The following is an 18,106-nucleotide window of genomic DNA, read 5'->3' on the forward strand; positions in this document are numbered from 1 at the left end:
AACTAGGTAGACAAACATGGGGGCCATCTTTCCATTCTGGGACTCAGTTTCCTGATCCATAAAATGAAAGGACTTGAATTAGATATCCAAACCTTCTGTCACTTTCCATTGTCTATTTCAGGATGAATGGAACGAGGCACGAGACACAGAAACAAAGTTGAGATGGGACAGATTCATTGATGAGAAGTCAAGCAAGCAGAAGGCACGTTGGGGGACGGGAGGTTGGATAGATTGCTCCCTTGAGCTGCGTTGAAAGGAAACGATTCCTCAAGTTTATGGTATTGGCCCAGGTGACTTAGGGAGAAGCGGCCGGTTTCGACGTATGGGGAATAGTGTCGGCCACTCAAGGCTCTCAAAACGGACTCCGCCCCCTTTCCAGCAAATCATAGCTTTCTTCCCCATAATGCCCAGCAGCCACTGCCAAACTGTGCACTGCAACCTAACTCTGCCTAACTCCACCTCTCCAACTGCCAGCACAATTTCTGCTTTTTTACTGGTTATAGGAACTGTCACTCAGAGAGTCCTCGTATCTGTTGGTTGTCCCCTGCCTATCTTTTTCTTTCCCTTGTAATCTCGCCTCTTTAGGCACTACCCGCCTCCCGGCGCCAATTTCCTTCCTTCGATTGGGTAACCGAAATGCCATTTTTCACGATGCGAAGCTGTGATTGGCTATGAGGGGCACGGCTCGTGCAGTTACCAGGCAGCGGGCTAGACTGAGGCTAGTTACCACGTCAGTGAGCTGACAGGGAAGGTAGCCGGTTCCACCGCCTGTTCTGGCCGACTCTTCCTGGCTAACTGTGTGGGCTTTGATTTCGGCCTCAACTCCTGGAAAGGGCTCCTTTCCTGCTCGTATCTGCCGCCAGAGCCGGGAGAGCCGCTCGGAGACGCCTTCGAGGCCCGGGCTGGACATGAGCAGCGGCCGCCGGTCCTGGGACTAGGCCCCGCCATTTTGGATCCGCTGACAGGTCAGCGAAGTCTCTTATTAGAGTTCCAGTGTCGTGAAGGCCGCCCTGACATGACGAGAGGGAATAAGGAGAGGAGAGCCCTCAAACCGAATGAGCCGGGTTGGGTTAGGGACGCAGGGGCAAGAACGAGTTGAGGGAGAGATTGTTGTGGGAGGGCACTGGGAGAAGTGCAGGGGGCAAAGGTCAGGCCCCTGACGCCGGAGGGGCAACCTCAACTCTGCCTTTTGATCTCTTGCAAGTACCAGAATCCTTCTCCCTGTGTTCCCAGGCTTAGCCTAGTTCCGCTCTTTTGGAGCTTTCTGCGTCCTAAAGAGCCCAGTTTTCAGAAGCTGAAAGCAAACCTGAAGAGTATCGTTATCTACTTTTCAGGGTTGATTTTTCATACCTTGGATGAGAGTCTCTCTGGATTTTGTGCAGCGCCCACTTCTGTGTGACTGCCCCTTTAACACAGCTGAACTGCTTCATTAATGATGATGAACTAATCATCACTTCTACTAGACCAGGTAGTAAGAAAGCTGTGGAAGGACTGAGGCCAGCCTCCCGAGGACCTGGGTTAAGAGAATGCTTTCCTTTTATGGGGCTGCTCACCTGCCAGTCTGGGTCTGTGTGTAAACACTGGACTTAATCTTCTGAGCCTCTTTCGTCTTTTACAAATATTTTCTTCAGGTGTATATTTTTGGTTGCCATCTCTTTCCCAGGTCTTCTCTTCACTTGGCCTAAGGAGATGAAGTTCATTCTCAAGGAAGCCTTTCTATTACAACATACTTGGAGGAGAGCAGAGAGGGATTTGAAAACGTGTGAAGTTGGTACTGTTGGCCTATATTCAGTCAGTTGAAAAGTGGTAGGGTCAGAACAGCAGAGTGAATGATGGAACATAACCCCAAAAGAGTGTAGTTTGTGGTGCTGTGGTGACTTTGACAAACTGCTGTTGTAAAGCTATAAGAGTCCCTCAGTGGTAAAGAATGCCTTTTAAAATAAGGAATAGGTATAGTGTCCTTTAATGCACAACATAGAACTTGGTACGTGTTTAAATCAGGTACACAAGGCACGCCTCTGGACCCTGTGAAGGATGCAAATGGAAAGGTCCGTTTGGACGTTGCTTTGCTGTGCTCAGTTTATGCGCTTCTAAAAACCAGTAGCAATATATGTGCACTGGCCTATACTGTGCATGTCATCCTAAGTGCCTTTTAGCGTGTATTGTACACTCAGTAAGTGTTATCCGTACCTAGGATTAGTTGTAGTGTGTGATCCTGTGGCCTAGTTCTAACCCTGGCAGTCAGGCCTTTTGCCTGGTGAGGTAGTAACAAGGAGAATCTAAACCTCATTGTGTTAGAAGGGAAAACAATCTAGGTTCTAGAATGACTAAACTCTGCTCTCCTGAGATTGTGTGTGTATGTATTTGTTGATTTAAAATAAATGGGGTGGAAATTATAGGAAACTATTTGCATTTTAAGTTGAACTTATCTAACCTGAAGTATCCAGGGTCTGGGATGATAGGCCCTGTTGATCCCTGTTGAGTTGATAAGGCTTTGCATAATAGGAAGTCTAGTCTTTGGATAGATAGTATGACCAGTTCAGCATCTTTTCAGTTGGGCTTGGAGGTAAGTCAGGCATCAAAGATTTTACCTTTTCTTATTTAAAAAGTCATTTTCTTGATAGAAATAGTTCTTTACTTTCAGCCCCCATCCCAAATCAGAAAATTTGTTCTTCCTTCAAGATTTGTATTTGAGCTTCTTTTTATAAGTGCCTGTGGACAATACGTTCTAATCTTGATAGTGATGCTCATTGGCACAGTGGGAACTCAGGTTGTAGACACATCTCCTCATGAGTAGCTGGGCACCAATCCCAGTTGAACTCAAGTTCTCAGTAGTTACACTACTACTTCCTTCTCTGTGTTCCAGAAGGCAGGATGACTGCCACTTTTAGATAATAACTTCATTGATTGGGTACTTAAATTGGCTAACAGAGAGGAAAAAGACACAGCTCCTGCTTTTGAGGAGACCCATTGTCTTTATACAGTACTCACTGGAAGGATCAGCCTTGTCTTTGTACAGCACTTCTATTGATTGATCAGTCTGTCCTTGTGATTCAAGGTGACTAATTAGAATGATTCTGTTGTCAGGTAATTGTGGAATTGAGTTGAAGGGAGTCAGGGAGGTTAATTTTACCTCTGGCTAGAAGAGCTGTGTAAGTGTAATTGGCAGCTCTTTGGCTTTTATTCTTCCTCTTTTTCTGTATTTCATTATGTTTAATGGCAGTTGTTTATTTAAATGAAAATGTACTGGGACTTTGTGGTGATTTGGAGCCCACTTGTAGTGGATGTGATCATGAAATAATGATTTATTACCATCATATAAATAAACTAGGGATTGTAAGCCTAAATGCCTGAGTATCAGGCAGGTAATGTAAGTGAGTGAAGTGAGCCAGGAGGGAATGTATTAAGATATAGTAGTGACTGTAGTGTACTGAAATGTGGGCACAGTATGACCATTCTTCCTATTTTTCAGGAGAAACTGGGAATTCAGATCATTGTGTTTTAAACTGTTGGCAACTAGTTAAATTATTTAAAAGCCTTTTATAGGTGGAAAATACGTCTGCGGACTGGATTCTGTGCCATGACAGTGGAGGATGACTCCTGATATTCAAGATGAGCAGACTTTATGAGACTTAATCACTGCAGTTCTCTGTGTATAATCATACAGACTCACTTTTTAATATTTGTCCTATTCTGCCAACTTTTATGCTTAGTTGTCATGTTGGATGCTCCGAGTGGTTAAAAGATGAGTGAGAGAAAGAAGCCTTGTTTCATTTTTCATCTCCAAGGTGACAGAAAGGACATCTTTGGACAACTTTGGGCTTATCTCAGTAACTCACTGCATATAGTTCTTGAGATAATCTCAGAATCTCCATAGAGGGAGGAAGTGGAATGGCAGAGCTGAGGTACACTAGTCACCTGCTTATTGGGTTAGGAGGATTTTCCAGTTGTATCCTGTCAGGGAATCAGCTTATTTCTTGGTTTGATTTTCTCTTACCTCCACACTTTAAGTAAATATCTTGAGCCCAGTAAGTTGTTTACTAGTTCAGTAATTTTTGTTCATTTTCAACAAAGCACAGAATTATGGCATGTTCTTTGGCTAGCTATAGAAACCTTAAAAGCTCTGCATCTTTGGTGGTTCTCTGGGATGTTAGAGAGATGAGTGAGGATAAACCTTGGAAGGGCCAGTTGATGGTTGTTCAGCTCCGTGGTACCTTCTATCCTCTCAGTATGTCCATCAGAGTTTTCTTGGTTTACATTGCTCTGTATTAGACATCAGAGCACCATGAAAAAGAAAAAACCTTGAGTTTTTGCCTTTGGAGAATCTAATTTCTAGTTGGATAAGAACAACTTTTAAGCAATGAAGAAAAAAAATAATGGTCTACTAATAGTCTGTGTGTGTGTGTGTGTTCAGTCATTTAGTCGTGTCCGACTCTTTGAGATCCCATAGACTATTGCCCACCAGGCTCCTCTGTCCATGGAATTCTCCAGGCAAGAATACTGGAGTGGGTTGCCATGCCCTTCTCCAGGGGATCTTCTGAACCAAGGGATCAAACCCTGGTCTCCTGTATTGCAGGCAGATTCCTTACTGTCTGAGCTTCCAAGGAAGCCCCAACTAATCTATTTAGTGCCAAAGAATATAAGACACATATACATGAATATGAAGAATTGACAGTTACGTAAAGAATATTTCATAGAAGAAATGTGAACATGCACATAGCATATGAGGAGCCTTCAGGTAGATAGATGTAAATCAGAAGCATTATTCTTTGACTGGTCGATAAATGTGGGTTCTTCTTGTCCATAGGGTGGCTAATATGGAAGTTCTGTAACTTCTTTTAATAGTAGAGGAACAAACATGGGTTACAGAAAGTTTTGCCTTCCTGGCTTAGAGTCCTTGTCTTTTGTGAAGCAGTTGTTCTCACAAGAGGTGGGTGTGAACTGCATCAATATTGAAGAGTCAATCTTGATATTCTTTCATTTATTCATTCAGTATTTATCACTTTTCTTACTATGTATTTATCATTTTTCTACGTAAAAGATGATAAATTATAGTCTCTTCCTGAAATGCTCATAGACTCATGGGAGAGACAGACTAAATAAATAATTATACATTAGCACAAGATATGCTTTAATAGAGGTAGGTGCAGTGCTATGGGGTAACAGAAAAAAACAAACAAACCACTCTTGGAAAGTGGGTTAGCTAGGGAAGACTTACACCTTAGGTATTATCATAATAACAGCCAACCTTTGAGGGGTTTTAATATTCCTAATAGCATGCTCGGCCTTAACAATAAGTGGATGAGGCGGTACCATTTCAGTTTTGTGATGAGAACTGTAAACTGGGGCTCAGAGAGCCTAAGAAACTTGTTTAAGATCATGTAGGTAATAATAGTCAAGAATACCACTGTGGTATTCTAACTCTCTCATTGACTTTTGGATGTAGTGAGTAAGGATTTACCAGGTGGATTAGAATGGGAAAAAATGTTCAAAACAGAAAAGGAACAGCATGCACAAAGGCAGACAGCAAAGATCGTGACTTGAACAAAAAAGAACTTTTGATGTTCTATTTAAGAAATATTTTTTGGCCACATTGCAAGGCATGGAGACTAGTTCCCCAATCGGGGATCAAACCCACTCCCCCAGCATTGGGAGGGCAGAGTCTTAACCACTGGACCACCAGGGAAGTCCCTTGATGGTCTCTTATACAAAGAGTATATGCAGCATACATGGGGCATCAGTGTCCCCAGCCAAGTTTAAAAAACGGAGCATTACCAAAGCTAGGGCAATGTGTATGCCCTTCCCTGTTAGTCACATCTTCCTTCCCTTAGCCCCTGTTGTTAATTTTTTGTTTCCCTGGGGTGTAGTCTAGAGGGAGTTGCTAGTTGATACAGTGACTTCTTCTCTTTGGATCCTCTTGGGGTGAGTAACTGGGATGCTGCAAAATACTAGAGGAATCCTATTAGACCCAGGTTTAAACAGATAGTGATTTCAAATAATATATGTTGCTCAAAGTCTCTGGGCAGATAAGACAGTGGCTTATTTGCCTGGAGGATGTCAGTTGTTGTGTATTTAGTTGTTTGTTCTTATATTATTTCTGATAAAAGGTAAACCTTAAGTTCTTTTCTACCATACTCATGAGGTATCTGCTGGCATTTGTGACCTTGTGACAAGGGGGTTCTAGGTCGTTGGCTACCAGGCAGCAAGTGGTTCATCAGAGGTTCCCTTTTGAACGCAAAGGACAAATTTCCCTTGGGAGATTCTTGGGTGAGGAGACGTGCTTCAAGGCTTGAAGGGAGATTAGGCAATTCTACATAGTCCTTGAAAATAATTCATCTTTATTCCCTACATGTTTTCTTTCTTTTTTTTTTAACTAAGCAACTTATGACAATGATTTTTTTGTTAGACCTTTGCTATCTTAGAAATTTGTTAGCTTTTGATGCTTAATGATTTTTGATATAGTGTAGGTCGATTACTTCAGGTGGTATCCCAATTAAAAATTTATTTCTTCTGAAAACCTTCCAAATAGCATGTAGATCCTATTAAGATCTCAGTTAAGTCTTGACACTTTTGTTTGCAATTTGTAGTATAGTGTTGTTGTTTCTTGTTGCTGTATTGTTCTCAGTATGGGTGTTTTCTCTCTTGCTCTTTGTTCTTTATTTAAAAAAATTTTTTTTGTTTACTTTTGGTTGTACTGGGTCTTCGTTGCTTCATGGGCTTTACTCTAGTTGTGGTACATGGGCTTCTCCTGTTGCCGAGCACAGGTTCTAGGGTGGCTGGACTTCAGTAGGTGCGGTTCCTGGGCTTTAGAGCACAGGCTCAATAGTTGTGGCCCAGGGGCTTAGTTGTTCCGTGGCACATGGGATCTTCCTGGATCAGGGATCCAACCCATGTCTCCTACATTGGCAACTGATTCTTACCACTGAACCATCAGGGAAGTCCTCTTAGTTCTTCAAAAGAGAAATTAAAGGTACTTCCCTGGCAGTCCAGTGGTTAAGACCCCGAGCTTCCCCTTTAGGGGAATCACAGGCAGGGGATCTGTGTTCGACCCTGGATCGGGGAACTAAGATCCCACATGCCCTGGAGCACAACCGAAAAAAAGAGAAATATTCTTATTTTATAGTGGTCCTCTCCAGGCCCCCCCAAATATTTTTTACAACAATTGTAGTCAGTATATGTACTACATATATTGAAAGCCCTCCAGGCCCCCCGATTGCTTTTGTAGCTTTACCTGCTATTATTCTCCTAAAAATAATGTTCCAGTGAGTCTGGAATAATCCTGATCCTCTAAATACATACTGAATTTTCCCACCAGTAAGCTTTTACTTTTGCCATTCTCTTGTATTTTTGGCTGTTTGAATCCTGTTTTTCGTTTGCTTTTCCAGTGTTTTCTGACAGGAATATTTTCTCTTCTTCACCGCTGTGACACTGCGTACCACTCATGTATTGGGATATGTATGGCTTGTGTATAGATGTATGTGTTTAATCTGTTAGATTACAAATTCCTTGTGGGTGGATAGGGATAATTCAGTATGATTCTGTATAGCATTTTGCTTAGTATGTGCTAAGTACTATCTGGTTGACTGAGGTGAATGTTTACTAGTTAATTAACTTTGATTGCTGTTCTTAATCATTTACACATGAAATAATACAACTATTTTTCTAAAGAGCCTACTCATTTAAAAAATCTGTTAATTAAAATTTAAAAATAGGTAATATATGTATGTGACACAAACTCAAAAAGTATAAAAGACTATACAAAGAAAAGTAAGTCTTCCTCTCTCCACTGTGAGAGGAAGGAACTGGGAGTTCCGTTCTCCAGTGGCAACCTCTGTTGTGTGCTATGTCAAGTTGCCTCAGTCATGTTTGATTCTCTGCGATCCTTTGAACTATAGCCTGCAAGGTTCCTCTGTTCATGAGATTCTCCAGGCAAGATTACTAGAGTGGGTTGCCATGCCTTCTTCCAGGGGATCTTCCCGATCCAGGAATTAAACCTGTGTCTCTTACGTCTCCTGCTTTGGCAGGTGGGTTCTTTACTTCTAGTGCCGCTTGGGAAACCCAATGTTTAACACTCCTCTGCACTGGGGAATCGAACCCTGGTCTCCTGATTGACAGGTGGGGATACTCACCACTATGCTAAGAGTGTCTTAAAAATCTTTGCAGAGATCTAGAACATATTCATCTTGCCTAAATAATTTAAGGAAGAAGAGATACTAGAGATTTTATCTTTTCTGATACTTTATTTTTAAATTTATTTTTCTTCTACTTCTTGATTCTCTTCCTCTTCATCATTATGTGTTTTCATCATTGAATCTTCTCCATTCATGGAAGAGAATATTATTGTGTGCCTAAAGCATTTAGTCATCTGAGACTAACCTGGTTATTCCTTTAAATTGTTATTAAAATAAATGTTGGCACTTCCCTGATGGTCCAGTGGTTAAAATTCTGTGCTCCCAATGGAGGGGGCATCATTTCGATCCCTGGTTGGGGAAGATCCCATATGCTTCATGGTGGGGCCAAAACAAAAAAAAATCTTTGAACTGTCTTTTGTTGGAATTCCTGTGGATTGAGAGAGGTGTTATGGGCCTGAACAAAATTTGTACTCTTTTCCTTTGTCATAGTAGTTTTCATACTTCTCACTTTCTTTATGCAAAATATGCAAGTAGAGCTACTTGCAGCATGCTTCCCTCCACCCCCGTGTCTCTGGCTTAGTTTTCTTTTAGATCCTGCTGAACTCTATAAATGCCTCAAGGGCAGAAATTATATCTCATTTCTTTCATAATTATTAATTTTAAATTATATTGATAGCATAGTAATATGTTCTTGTAAAAAATTAGAACATAGATAAGGCTATAAGTATCCTCTGATTACAGCCTAATTTCATAATACCTTCTCTAGAGATAACTGTGGTTACTGAGTTTCGGTGCATCTACTCAAACCTTTTACTCATTGTTTACATATCTCTCTATATACCTGTAAGTATATCTCTCTATATACCTGTAACAGCATTAGATGACTCACAGAGTATTTCAAGGGAAAAAGACAAATTGCAGAAGAATACATACAATCTGATATTATACAAAATATAAAAATAGGCAGAATGATACATACTGTCTAAAGATACATATGAAGTAAAAGTATAAAGCAACATAAAATTTTAATAAACATCTGATTTAGAATAGTGGGAACTATGGATGAAAGAGAGAAGGATGTAATTAGGAAGGACACACAGAGACTTCAGTTGTACTGTTCTGATACTGATACTGGCTTGCTATATCAGTCTTTATATCTTGAAAGTGAAAGAGTTAGTCACTTTTATGTAGGATTGGTTAGTTTTTACGTAACTGGTAACATATAATCATATACTACAGTTTTTTTTTCATTTCACAGTATGTCTGAGGCTCATTCCATGTCTTCTGCTCTGTATCCTTAGCACTCTGAAAGATGCCTTATGCATAGTAGGTGCTCATTAAGTAAATATTTCTGAAATTGCTTCACTTACTCTGTTAACCTCACTGTTTTTTATTTTATTTTTAATTGAAGGATAATTACTTAACAGTATTGTGATGGTTTCTGTCATACATCAACGTGAATCAGCCACAGGCATACACATGTCCACTCCCTCTTAAACCTCCCTCCCCATCCCATGCCTCTAGGTTATCACAGAGCACCAGTTTTGGATTTCATGTGTCATGCAGCAAATTCCCACTGGCTATCTATTCTACATATGGTAATATATGTGTTTCAGTACTACTCTCAACTCATCCCACCCTCTCCCTCCCCCACAGTGATCATATGTCTGCATCTTCTTTGCTGCACTGTGAGTAGGATCATCAGTACCGTCTCTCTAGATTCCATATATATTGCTAATATACAATGTTTGTCTTTCTTTTTCTGACTTACCTCACTCTGTATAATAGACTCTAGGTTTATCCACCTCATTAGAACTGACTCAGATGCATCCCTTTTTTATTGCTGAGGAATATTCCATTGTATATATGAACCACAACTTCTTTATCCATTCATCTTTTGAGGGACATACAGGTTGCTTCCATGTCCTAGCTATTGTAAAAAGTGCTGCAGTGAATAGTGCTGCATTGGGGTACATGTGTAGCCCTAGTGTTCTAATTTTCCTTGAGCCTGATCTAAATGTCTGTATAACTGTGTGTCTCCCCTTCCCTTCTTTTTATCCCTTTTGCTTTTTAAAATTTATCTATTTTGAGGGGGATTTCTTTCTCAATAATGGGAAGTGATTAGGTTGATTTTATAAGCTCCTATTAAGGTTTTCTGTTAGGTCCATACCATTTCTGTCCTTTATCGAGCCCATCTTTGCATGAAATGTTCCCTTGATATCTTTAATTTTCTTGAAAAGATCTCTTGTTTTTCCTATTCTGTTGTTTTCATCTATTTCTTTGCATTGATCGCTGAGGAAGGCTTTCTTATCTCTCCTTGCTATTCTTTGGAACTCTGCATTCAGATGCTTATATCTTTCCTTTCCTCCTTTGCTTTTCGCTTCTCTTCTTTTCACAGCTATTTGTAAGGCCTCCTCAGACAGCCATTTTGCTTTTTTGCATTTCTTTTCCGTGGGGATGGTCTTGGTCCCTGTCTCCTGTATAATGTCACGAACCTCCATCCAAAGTTCATCAGGCACTCTATCAGACTTAGACCCTTAAATCTATTTCTTACTTCCACTGTATAATCATAAGGGATTTGATTTAGGTCATATCTGAATGGTCTAATGGTTTTCCCTACTTTCTTCAATTTAAGTCTGAATTTGGCAATAAGCAGTTCATGATCTGAGCCACAGTCAGCTCCTGGTCTTGTTTTTGCTAACTGTATAGAGCTTCTCCATCTTTGGCTGCAAAGAATATAATCAATCTGATTTCGGTGTTGACCATCTGGTGATGTCCACGTGTAGAGTCTTCTCTTGTGTTGTTGGAAGAGGGTGTTTGCTATGACCAGTGCGTTCTCTTGACAAAACTCTATTAGCCTTTGCCCTGAAATGGTATGGACCTAACAGAAGCAGAAGATATTAAGAAGAGGTGGCAAGAATACACAGAAGAACTGTACAAAAAAGATCTTCACGACGAAGATAATCACGATGGCGTGATCACTCACCTGGAACCAGACATCTTGGAATGTGAAGTCAAGTGGGCCTTAGAGAGCATCACTACGAACAAAGCTAGTGGAGGTGATGGAATTCCAGTTGAGCTATTTCAAATCCTGAAAGATGATGCTATGAAAGTGCTGCACTCAATATGCCAGCAAATTTGGAAAACTCAGCAATGGCCACAGGACTGGAAAAGGTCAGTCTTCATTCCAATCCCAAAGAAAGGCAATGCCAAAGAATGCTCAAACTACCGCACAATTGCACTCATCTCACACGCTAGTAAAGTCATGCTCAAAATTCTCCAAGCCAGGCTTCAGCAATATGTGAACCATGAACTCCCAGATGTTCAAGCAGGTTTTAGAAAAGGCAGAGGCACCAGAGATCAAATTGCCAACATCCGCTGGATTATGGAGAAAGCAAGAGAGTTCTAGAAAAACATCTATTTCCGCTTCATTGACTATGCCAAAGCCTTTGACTGTGTGGATCACAATAAACTGTGGAACATTCTGAAAGAGATGGGAATCCCAGACCACCTGACCTGCCTCTTGAGAAACCTGTATGCAGGTCAGGAAGCAACAGTCAGAACTGGACATGGAACAACAGACTGGTTCCAAATAGGAAAAGGAGTACGTCAAGGCTGTATATTGTCACCTTGCTTATTTAACTTATATGCAGAGTACATCATGAGGAACGCTGGGCTGGAAGAAGCACAAGCTGGAATCAGCATTGCCGGGAGAAATATCAATAACCTCAGATATGCTGATGACACCACCCTTATGGCAGAAAGTGAAGAGGAACTCAAAGGCCTTTCGATGAAAGTGAAAGAGGAGAGTGAAAAGGTTGGCTTGAAGCTCAACATTCAGAAAACGAAGATCATGGCATCTGGTCCCATCACTTCATGGGAAATAGATGGGGAAACAGTGGAAACAGTGTCAGACTTTATTTTTTTGGGCTCCAAAATCACTTCGGATGCTGATTGCAGCCATGAAATTAAAAGACGCTTACTCCTTGGAAGGAAAGTTATGACCAGCCTAGATAGCATATTAAAAAGCAGAGACATTACTTTGCCAACCAAGGTCCGTCTAGTCAAGGCTATGGTTTTTCCCGTGTCATGTATGGATGTGAGAGTTGGACTGTGAAGAAAGCTGATCGCCGAAGAATTGATGCTTTTGAACTGTGGTGCTGGAGAAGACTCTTGAGAGTCTCTTGGACTGCAACGAGATCCAACCAGTCCATTCTAAAGGAGATCAACCCTGGGTGTTCATTGGAAGGACTTATGCTAAAGCTTAAACTGCAATACTTTGGCCACCTCATGAGACGAGTTGACTCACTGGAAAAGAGTCTGATGCTAGGAGGGATTGGGGGTAGGAGGAGACGGGGACGGCAGAGAATGAGATGGCTGGAGGGCATCACCGACTCGATGGCCATGAGTTTGAGTGAACTCCGGGAGTTGGTGATGGACAGGGAGGCCTGGCGTGCTGTGATTCATGGGGTCGCAAAGAGTCGGTCACGACTAAGCGACTGAACTGAACTGAACTGAACTGATGAAGGTTTTCTCTATGCCAAGAAGAGTCTACCTTTCAGTTTGCTTATTAGAGATTTCCTGCTACAAGCAAGTGAACTTGACTTTTCAAAACTTTTCAAAGCTTGTATCACTGCCACTGTCCAATTTTTTGGAGCTGACTTGGCAGAATAAGTACAGTCTAAAAATTGATATTGTAACTGTGGTTCCAAACTAAGGCTATTTTTCTAACAGCCTTCATTCTTTTTTTTTAAACTTAGACCTTCATTATTGATTGGGTTGATAAAGTAAAAGAACAATAGGAAGATCTGAAATATTTCTTTAACAAGCTAGGCACACAAAGGTATCTGCTTGTCTTCATGCTTTGTAGGGTAGATTTGGGGAACAGTTGACTTTGAAGAATTTGAATGCTTGTTAGAGATTGTTGAGGTGCCTTTGAGAAATTTTCTGGTGTGATGTTTTTTGAGTTGTATCTTGAACTCTCAGAGACCTCTAGAAGAGCCAGGTAATTGGATTCATAGCATAAAAAGGACCTTATCATATTTTAGTATTATAGGTGGGGAATATTGGTACTTAAAAGCTAAATCATAGTTCTAACCTTATCAGGTACTGATTCAAGCATGGGGATGCTCTTGGGTAACCAAATATTAACTAACTTTTCTTTTAACTGTTTCAGTAGGTTTGCCAGGATGGTGGATAAAAATATTTACATCATTCAAGGGGAAATTAACATTGTGGTTGGGGCCATCAAACGAAATGCCCGATGGAGCACCCATACACCATTGGTAAGTGGGGGATGGGCAGAACACTTGGTTACTGAGTTGTTGTAGGGGATCTGATACGTGATCAGTTTCCTGATAATAATGATAATAGGAGCAATTCAGAGTTTTTCAGAAGGGTATCAAGGACCCTTCTGTTTTATTTTGATAAGAGTCAAATTTATAAGCTACCTTTTTTTCTCTAGAACCCCAAAGATGATACCATTTTTCTTCTAGCTGTTTTTATAAGCAAGTTAAGCTAGTACCTGGGACCTCTTTAATATGCCTAAATATGTCAGAAAGATTTCTTATCTTCTTTTTTGTTTGTTTACTTTTTGAACCAGAAATTTTACTTCTAAGAATTTATTCTTGTATTCAAATATTGGAAAAAAATTGCAATATAAATTCCTTATCTTCTGATTCCTGAGAACTATAATTAGCTATCAAATTCATTTCAATTAGTGTAGTTATTGGCACATGGAATAAGGCTTTGTAATGGTAGTCCTTGGAAATTCACCAAGCTTTCAAATATAGAGGAGACCATATCTTGCTAATCAGATGAGTAAGCTTAACTGTTGTAAAGCTGACTTTCTTTGTTGCATATGTATGTTCAGTGATGTTTTTGTTACAGTTGTATTTGAGTAAAATTGTAAAATTAAAGTTTAGACATTTCTAGCTTGGTGAATATGTATATGTTTGTTTAGAAATTTCTCGCTTTCATTAATAAAAATGAATTGTTTTATAAGTAAGAGTGGAGTTAGGGGTGAATATATATGACTGATAACTATGAAGAAAGAGAAGAGATAGAGTAATACGTGTCTCAGTCTGTATGTTTCAGTCTGTTTGGGATGCTCTAACCCAAAACTATGGACTGGGTAGCCTATAAACAACAGATTTTTTTTTAAACAATGTATTTATTTCTAGGGGCTGGAAGTTCAATACCAGAATGTTAGCATGCTTGGGTGAGGTACTTCTGGGTCTCACACTTCTCATTGTATCCTCACATGGTAGAAGGGGCAAGGGAACACTTTTGGCATGTGGAATCTTAGTTCTCCGATGAGGCATCAAAGCTGTGCCCCCTGCAGTGCAAACATGGAGTATTAACCACTGGACCACCAGGGAAGTCCCAGCACAGAAGTTTTGAGGGGTCATGATCATTCAGACCATAGCACATATAGAAGACCTAGCAGTCTATGGTGACTTGAATGCCATGGTCTTGGTGTAGATTAAGATTAGTACTTCAGGATGTACTATTTTAGGTAAGCGCAGAGTACTTCTATGAGAGAAGAGATTAGGGAACTGGAAAAATGAACCATGGCTAACTTTGTTTTCCTCAGAAGGAAAACTGACTGAATTTTCTGGTTGGAATCAGAGAAAGAGCTCTTGATCTATCTTTTATTTCCCTTTTTACTCTTGGTCTGATAATGAATTCTTTTTTTTTTAATCTGTGTGTTATAGGATGAAGAACGGGATCCTCTGCTGCATAGTTTCAGTCATCTAAAGGAGGTTTTAAACAATGTAACAGGTAAGTGTGTTTGATTTATTGCAAGGATGGACAAACTTTTTCTTTATAGTATAAGACTGTATGATATTTTAGGCTTTGCAGGCTGTAGCAACTGCAACTACTCAACTCTGTCATTGTAACTCAAATGCAGATTCAGATAATACTTAAATGAATAATAAATAAAATTTTCTTTTTAAAAAAACAGACTACAAGCCAGTTTTGGCCCACAGGTGTAGTTTGCTCTTGTTTATTTTACTGCTAATCCTTCCTGGAGCTCTTAGAGTGTCCCACTTTAGTGGGGAATCAGCGTTCATACAATTATAAGCTTTCTTTGCTTGAGTTATAAGTGTTATTTTTGGCTAATGTTCTGTTTTGTTTTAGCTATTTTTCTTTCTCTATCTCACGTATGCCATCAGATAGGAAGTTGATGGCACTGGTGAAGTGTTTAGTACTTGCAGTGTATTTCCTTTCTCTTACAGAAAATCCTTACTGGCTTTAGGACCTGAGCTTTCTGTAATGCAGCTCTTTTAGTCTTCACTTGTTCCCAGAATCTTTTGTATCACACACTCCGCCTTTGTTTTCCTAATTATAATTATCTTATGTAATATTTATATGTTTAGAATTTTCAAAGCCACTTTCACATTTCTTACCTTATTGAATTTTTTTCAGTTTTGTTTTATTTATGTTTCAGATCAGGAACTTCATTCTTCTTTTAGTTTAATTGAGATGTAATTGACATATAGCACTGTATAAGTTTAAGATGTACATAGTGCTTTGAATTACATATATTATGAAATGATTACCACAGTAAGTTTAGTGAACATCTGTCATCTCACAGATACAAAATTAAAGAAATAGAAAAAAAATTTTTTTTCCTGGTGAGAACTCTTAGGATTTAGTCTTTTAACAACTTTCATGTGTAACATACAGCAGTGTTAATTACATTTATCATGTTTTATGTGCGTACATGCATGCTCAGTCGCTCAGTTATGTCTGACTCTTTCTGACCCCATAGACTGTGGCTTGCTAGACTCCTCTGTCCATGGGATTTTTCAAGCAAGAATACTGGAATGAAGAATACTGGTTGCTGTTTCCTCCTCGAGGGGATCTTCCTGACCCAGGGATTAGACCCATATCTCCTGCGTCTCCTGCATTGGCAGGTGGATTCTTTACCACTGGGCCACCTGCGAAGCCCATTGTGTTGTACATTATAGCCATAATACTTATTTATCTTATAACTAGAAGATTGTGTTTTTTGGCTGCTTTCATCCAGTTCCTCATTCCCCCACCCCCTGCCTCTGGTAACCATGAATCTGATCTTTTTGTCTGTGAGTTTATTTGTTTGCTTTTGAAATAGAATTGACCTGTAATACTATGTTCTTGCTATACAACATTGTGATTTGATGTTTCTGTACATTTCAAAATGTTCACCATGGTAAGCCTAGTTGCCATACCTTTTTGAAACTTTTACACAACCTGTGAGGGAGGCATGGCAGATTTATCCCCCTTTTATGAATGAAGCTGAAGCCCAGAGATATTTTAAGTGATTTAGCTGAGATCACACTGATCCTAAGAAGTGGAGTCAGAACTCAAAACTATAATTCAGGCCCCTAACACCAGATTTAGTGCCCTGTTCTGTGTTGTTTCTGTTCATACAATTAGAGGAGAATGTACAGAGGAAATGCTTTGTATTATGTTTAAAAACATGTCAAGGGAGGAGGTAAAGGCTCAACATTTCATACTTTTCAAGCCAGGGGAGAAGATATAGACATAAAGGAAAGCTTCAGAGCTGTGCTTCTCTGGTGACTATAGAGGGCTTTTGCAGTGTACATCCCTGAAATGTTTTTAGCTAGTAATGTATCTAACACCACTATTGAAATAGCTTTTAGGCTTCTGCAGATTAAATAAATAAAAAAATAAGTAAATGTTCTCCTTTTATGAGAAATGTAGGAGAATATCTGGAGAAAAATTCCTTTCACTTTCCTAACCCTAATCCTAGGGAATCTAAGGATTTTCTACATGTTTCTTTAAAGGAGCAAGTTTGACTCAATGTGAAAAGTGTGGACAATGTTAGCCAATGATCAAATATAGAGGAAGAGTTGTCTGATAGCTAGTTAGCAGGGCTAATGCTGCAACTAGGCATGTTCTCATTTTATGGCCTGTACTGAAAGTGATTTGGCTGTTTTAGAAAGTTGGTGACTTGTGCAGATTTTTTTTTCAATTGAAGTATAGTTGATTTACAGTGTTGTGTTAATTTCTGCTATACAGCAAAGTGATTTAATTATGCATATATTCATTCTTTTTCATTATGGTTTATCCTGGGATACTGAATATAGTTTCCTATTCTATATAGTAGGACCTTGTTGTCCGTCCATTCTATACATAGTAGTTTGCATCTTCCCAGGTTGCACTAGTGGTAAAGAACCCACCTGCCAGTGCAGGCAGATGCAAGAGATGAGGGTTCAATCCCTGGGTGGGAAAGATCCCTTGGTGGAGGGCGAGGCAACCTACTGTAGTATTCTTGCCTGGAGAATCCCATGGGCAGAGGAGCCTGGTGGGCTACAGTCCATAGAGTTGCAAAGAGTCGGACACGACTGAAGTTACTTAGCAGGCGCTAACCTTGGTATTGGAGAGGACTCTTGAGAGTCCCTTGGACTGCAAGGAGATCCAACCAGTCCATTCTAAAGATCAGTCCTGGGTGTTCATTGGAAGGACTGATGCTAAAGCTGAAACTCCAATACTTTGGCCACCTCATGCGAAGAGTTGACTCACTGGAAAAGACTCTGATGCTGGGAGGGTTTGAGGGCAGGAGGAGAAGGGGAAGACAGAGAATGAGATGGCTGGATGGCATCACCGACTCGATGCACATGAGTTTGAGTGATCTCCGGGAGTTGGTGATAGACAGGGAGGCCTGGTGTGCTGTGATTCATGGGGTCGCAAAGAGTTGGACACGACTGAGTGACTGAACTGAACTGAACCCCAAACTCCCAGTCCATCCTCCCCTCCTGTGTAGCACAAGTCTGTTCTCTGTGAGTGTTTCTGCTTTGTAGGTAGGTTCATTTGTGTCATGTTTCATATTCTACATACAAGTGATATCATATGGTATTTGTCTTTCTGACTGACTTCACTTGGTATGATAATATCTAGTTGTATCTATATTGCTGCCAGATTTTTTTTTTAACTTTTCATGTAAAGCTTACATATCCCAATTA

General features: G+C 40.1%; 1 protein-coding gene across 9 annotated transcripts in view; it reads left to right on the forward strand.

Moving 5' to 3' along the window:
- Positions 1–713: 713 nt before the first annotated feature.
- The window catches only part of GBF1 (golgi brefeldin A resistant guanine nucleotide exchange factor 1), a 129,590-nt gene continuing 112,197 nt past the window's right edge, over positions 714–18,106 (forward strand). For 7 of the 9 annotated variants that reach the window (XM_055424777.2, XM_055424782.2, XM_055424780.2 and 4 more), the window contains exons 1-3: positions 714–965; positions 13,309–13,417; positions 14,849–14,915. In XM_055424777.2, coding sequence (XP_055280752.2) covers positions 13,322–13,417; positions 14,849–14,915 — 163 coding nt within the window. In that variant the 5' untranslated portion in view covers positions 714–965; positions 13,309–13,321. The remainder of the gene's footprint in view (positions 966–13,308; positions 13,418–14,848; positions 14,916–18,106) is intronic. The other 2 variants (XM_055424778.2, XM_088842285.1) reach the window with 2 other exon arrangements.

The sequence above is a fragment of the Moschus berezovskii genome, chromosome 12, assembly GCF_049115385.1.
Source record: "Moschus berezovskii isolate FMDL1 chromosome 12, NW_MosBer_1.0, whole genome shotgun sequence".
Classification (NCBI taxonomy): domain Eukaryota; kingdom Metazoa; phylum Chordata; class Mammalia; order Artiodactyla; family Moschidae; genus Moschus; species Moschus berezovskii.